Source organism: Cryptomeria japonica, chromosome 4 (assembly GCF_030272615.1).
Source record: "Cryptomeria japonica chromosome 4, Sugi_1.0, whole genome shotgun sequence".
NCBI lineage: Eukaryota > Viridiplantae > Streptophyta > Pinopsida > Cupressales > Cupressaceae > Cryptomeria > Cryptomeria japonica.
In genome coordinates this window covers 273,113,913-273,118,371 of record NC_081408.1, presented here as the reverse complement: position 1 = coordinate 273,118,371, position 4,459 = coordinate 273,113,913, and the positions used below count along the sequence as shown (strand labels likewise).

The 4,459-nt window shown below is 33.1% G+C and overlaps 2 protein-coding genes across 2 annotated transcripts; both read right to left on the bottom strand.

Moving 5' to 3' along the window:
• Positions 1-1,174: 1,174 nt before the first annotated feature.
• On the bottom strand, positions 1,175-3,143 carry LOC131074014 (xyloglucan endotransglucosylase protein 8-like). The gene is made up of 4 exons (XM_059218679.1): positions 2,760-3,143; positions 2,504-2,604; positions 1,871-2,064; positions 1,175-1,765 (listed from the first exon to the last, which is right to left on the bottom strand). The coding sequence occupies exons 1-3, from the start codon at positions 2,956-2,958 to the stop codon at positions 1,951-1,953; spliced, it is 414 nt and encodes a 137-aa protein (XP_059074662.1). The 5' UTR covers positions 2,959-3,143; the 3' UTR covers positions 1,175-1,765; positions 1,871-1,950.
• LOC131855841 (xyloglucan endotransglucosylase/hydrolase protein A-like) lies at positions 1,378-1,731 on the bottom strand. Its single transcript, XM_059219094.1, has one exon. The coding sequence runs from the start codon at positions 1,729-1,731 to the stop codon at positions 1,378-1,380; it is 354 nt and encodes a 117-aa protein (XP_059075077.1).
• Positions 3,144-4,459: the final 1,316 nt, after the last annotated feature.

Genomic DNA, 4,459 nt, shown 5'->3' with positions numbered 1-4,459 from the left:
GGGGTATGTTGTACACACTAGGATGTTATAATGGGTCATATGTGGTCCTAAGGGGTCAAGCATGTGTTATAGGAACACATATGATCCCTTAGGACACTATGTGATCCTAAGGGGTATGTTGTACACACTAGGATGTTAAATAACGGGTCATATGTGGTCTGAAGGGGTCACACATGTGTGACCCCTTTAGACCACATCTGACCCCTTACGACACTATGTGATCAATATGTGGTCAAATTGGGTTCTAAGGGGTACACTGTACACACTAGGATGTTATAAGGGGTCATATGTGGTCTCATGGGGTCACACATGTGTTCTAACACATGAGTGACCCCATAACACATGTGTGACCCCTTAGGACCACATATGATCCCTTAGGACACTATGTGATCCTCTATGGTCCTAATGGGTCATATAGTGTCATCAGGGGCATATGTGGTCTAAGGGGTCCTAAGGGATCATGTTGTGTGTGTAATAAGATGTAAAAAAGGGTCATAGAGGTTCTTATTTTTCTAATTTGTTAAAATTTATTATTTTTGTTTTATAATGTTTTTCTAAGTTTTAATTTATTATTTAATTTTTCTAACGTTTTAATTTATTATATTTATTTTTTTAACATTTTTTTTAAGTTTTAATTTTGCTAATGTTTTTCCTAACGTTTTTCTAAGTTTTAAAATTTTAGTATAGATATGTTTTTTAAGTTTTTGTTAACGTTTTTCTAAAATGCTAAAAAAAACAATAAATATACAATTATTTAATTAAAAAAACAAATTAACAAACAAATTATTTGGTAATTTTTAAATAAATTCAATAAAAATTAAATAATAAAAAAAAAAACATTATTAAATTAAAAAAAAGGTTATTTTGTGCACGTGAAATAATGTAAGTCGAAAGAAATTTTTTTAAAGGGTTTGCTCAAAGGGCAGGGGGGATTCGAGTGAACGCAATAAAAATAAATAATCCGATGGGGGGTTCGATCAAACCCATGGGGGTAGTTGGCTCAAAGACCCCCAGTTTGTTCAAACCCCCCAACAAAAAATTTCCTGATCCATAAATTTTGTGGAAAGGATATTAATCAAAGAGGTTTCAGCTTAAGACTCATATTGCTGTGTATCCGATAGCTAAAACAACTTTAAGGATGAAGATCCCTCCATAGAAAATATTGTAAAATAAAAAGAAAAAATTGATGAAAATTTTCATTAAGGAGCTTGAAATTTTACAATAAATATAATCAAATTTGTTTTTTTCCAAATAAAATCGTATTTTTCATCACTCGATCGTTGAAGGATCAGACAGGCGGAGTATTTTAATTATACAACAGCATGGAATGAATCAGTACAATATCCCCACTGTAGAGACATTGTGAAACAATGGTTTTCAGGGATTTAATGCACATTCAGGTGGAACTCTGGAAAACCTCCCTGACTTATCCTTGCAGTAATCATAGAACATGTACTTTCGCTGAACCCATCGAAGTTTTCTCAACTGGTTTCGATTGAGACCCTGAAATAAAGATTGATCCCACCAGTGCCCTGTACAGGACTTGGATGAAGCAGATGCCACACACCCATCCACTTCAAAGCCCTGATAATTTGCAATGAAAGGAGCTTTACTCCAATCTATTTTCACCTTTCCTCCATCTGTGGCCCAGTCTTCTCCATTCCAAAGGGTGGAGATGACTTTCATGGGTTGATTCTTCAGATATGGAACCCCAATTCTTTCATTGTTCATGAACACCCGAATGGGTATTGAATCCACAGAGAATCTGATTAGAAACCAGGTAAAAATATTAGACAAAATTCTATAAATATGTGTAGTTCAATGACTAACAATGAAATGAATTAGATTTTTGGGAGGGAAGATTTCATACACTATTTGCTTTTGGTTCCAAAGAATTGAGTAGTTATGGAAAACTGCAGATGGGTCAAACCAGAGTTTTATCCTTTGCTCTCAGTTTCCAACCCCACTTGCAAAAACATTGGTTTGTACATGGTAACCCTTTCCTGCCAAGTTTCCCAGGAATTCAAAGTCTATTTCATCATGGGATGATGTGTCTGATGACATCTGATGAAAAAAATAAATAAAAATTATGTTAGTCTGCTTGTAAAAGCACCTGACTGGTCTTTGTTCTTGGTGGCAAATGAACATAATCATTGGTAACTGTCATGTTCTTAGGAGGGTTATTAAAATTGTGGCATTTACACTAATCAAATAAAACAGGGGAGGTCGAAATAAATAAACATATTCATCGACAGCATATAACATATTCATTTGTTGAATCAATTTGGTTTCAAACCACACCGACTGACTTTGTATTGGTAGGTTGTAAAGATTTGTAGTATTTTTCTGTCTATCATTACTTGCTTACCTAAATCAAAAACATATTCATCTGCAACAAATGGCTATTACTTAGTTAATTAAACCCATTAACCTGTAATTAGTTTCATTGAATTGATATGGAATAGCAGTAAACTATATCATGCCATCCAGCTAGCTTACATACATAATATGCAGTGACTGTTCCTGCTGAATTCCCAGGTATCAGTTTAATTCTCATCTTGAAACTCCCAAACAAGTACTTATCTATGGATGCAAAACCAGAACCTGAAACAACCATCAAAAGGGAAAATCATTATCATTTTCAATATCATAGCCATTATCAAAATCATGATGAAAATCTTTAACATTTTCAATATCACATCCATTATCAAAATCATAATGAATCTGCTGAGATGACTATAACCTGCAAAGTGGAATACCTGAAGAATGGTTCAGACTGAGCTGGGCTGTGTGCCCATTATTTAACAACCTAATGTGATCATCTCCCCATGAGATACCAAACTTTTCATTGAAAGTGGAGGATTCTCCTTGGGACGAAAAGTAGAAAATCAGAGACAGGACAGAAAAAATATACTCTGATAGTGTTCTAAAGCCCAAAAGCTTCGCACAACCTTTCATGGCTTCTGCAGAAAATCAAAATGTCAGTAACAGAGACTGAACAAATTCTGTCATACCCAACTTCTCCAAATCATATATTTATATTCAATGAAGCATATTCTTGTTAGAGTTTTGACAAATAGAGGCTGCTAATGAAGCGAAAAATAATCAAAGTAGATGACATATTATAGCAGCCATATTCTCCATTCAGAACCTTCACCCTCCTGGAATATCTACCATGAATACTTCAAAATTATATGTTCTAGGTGGGCAGGTAAGACAATCTTGATGGTCGTTTTCATAGGCATGGGATATCAAAAAGACCCTGCTTAATACAAATTCAAAGGCTTATCAGATTAAGAGGCCTGAATGCCAGCTGTGGTTTGTTTAAATATTTCCATTTATATATTAAAAAAGGAGGCACGGGAGATTTATCAGTCAAATAAAGCCAATTTTTAGTATTGTCTTGAACAGTATTTTCCTAATCTATACTTGATAATCTTGGTATGCAGAAATTATTTCCAAGGTCCCTGTTCCAAATGGCGTGTCAAACATACTTATATGTCATGTAGTATGAATCTACAAGGTTTGATTATATTAAAATATTGTTAGCTTGTGGTTCCAAGAAGCCAATTACTCTTTTATTTTTTTTCATTATAAATTTTGTTTAAATGGTATTGCACAGATTGTCTTTTGATTCTGTTATCTTATTTCACATTATTGCAGTGTGTGAAATAGATTAGCAGATTGCCTGGTCAAATAGACGTCTGAACTACTGCAGAGTTGAAATGTTGTAGATAAAAGACATTAAAATTTAGATTTATTTCATATGTTAAAACAATTAATTATAAGACTGTTCTTTATTGAAACACTAAATAAAAATAAACCAAATTTTAAACAAATATTATTAGAGCATCGTGGGTTGTTCTTCAAAAACGCTCTGGACAGGAAACAAATACGACTGTGTCATTCTTCAAAGAAGTGCTGAACAGAAACAATTACGTGTGTTGATTTTTTCAATAACAGCAATTACATGTGAATTTTAATGCAGAAAACAAGAGACTGGTACAACGCTTAATTATAGCTGGTAGCAAGGTCAAACATGAATTTGAGTAATTGATTGTTCTCATAATGATCTAGGTAGATGTCAATGTTATAACTTTTTAACTATAAACTTTTAAATGTCAAGCAAATTCTAATATTTAAAATTAGAGACCATACTATGAGGTTCTTTGTTCACAATTTTTGTGACAAAGGTCAAGCAAATTCTAATATTTAAAAGTTTGATATAAAATTAATAGTTATAAAATATGAAAAAATATAGATATAGTTATAGGACAAAATGATTATCAAATTTTCAATATAGAGGACATCAACAAGGGTCATATCTAATATATTGGATATACAAATGGATCCATTTGATGCAATGCCTTCTACTCGTACTTTAGAGATGTTCATGGTGATGTGTGTCATGCTATGAGAATTGATGTTAGCCTCACCATACCTAAAGGTGCCTTGGATT

What these genes read in the sequence shown, in the direction of transcription:
- LOC131855841 (XM_059219094.1), bottom strand. Translation starts at nt 1,731, where the DNA reads ATGAACAATGAAAGAATTGGGGTTCCATATCTGAAGAATCAACCCATG.
- LOC131074014 (XM_059218679.1), bottom strand. Translation starts at nt 2,958, where the DNA reads ATGAAAGGTTGTGCGAAGCTTTTGGGCTTTAGAACACTATCAGAGTAT. An exon ending in CAGTCTGAACCATTCTTCAG is followed by an intron (nt 2,605 to 2,759) that starts GTATTCCACTTT and finishes TGGTTGTTTCAG; the next exon opens with GTTCTGGTTTTGCATCCATA. An exon ending in GAACAGTCACTGCATATTAT is followed by an intron (nt 2,065 to 2,503) that starts GTATGTAAGCTA and finishes TTTTTTCATCAG; the next exon opens with ATGTCATCAGACACATCATC.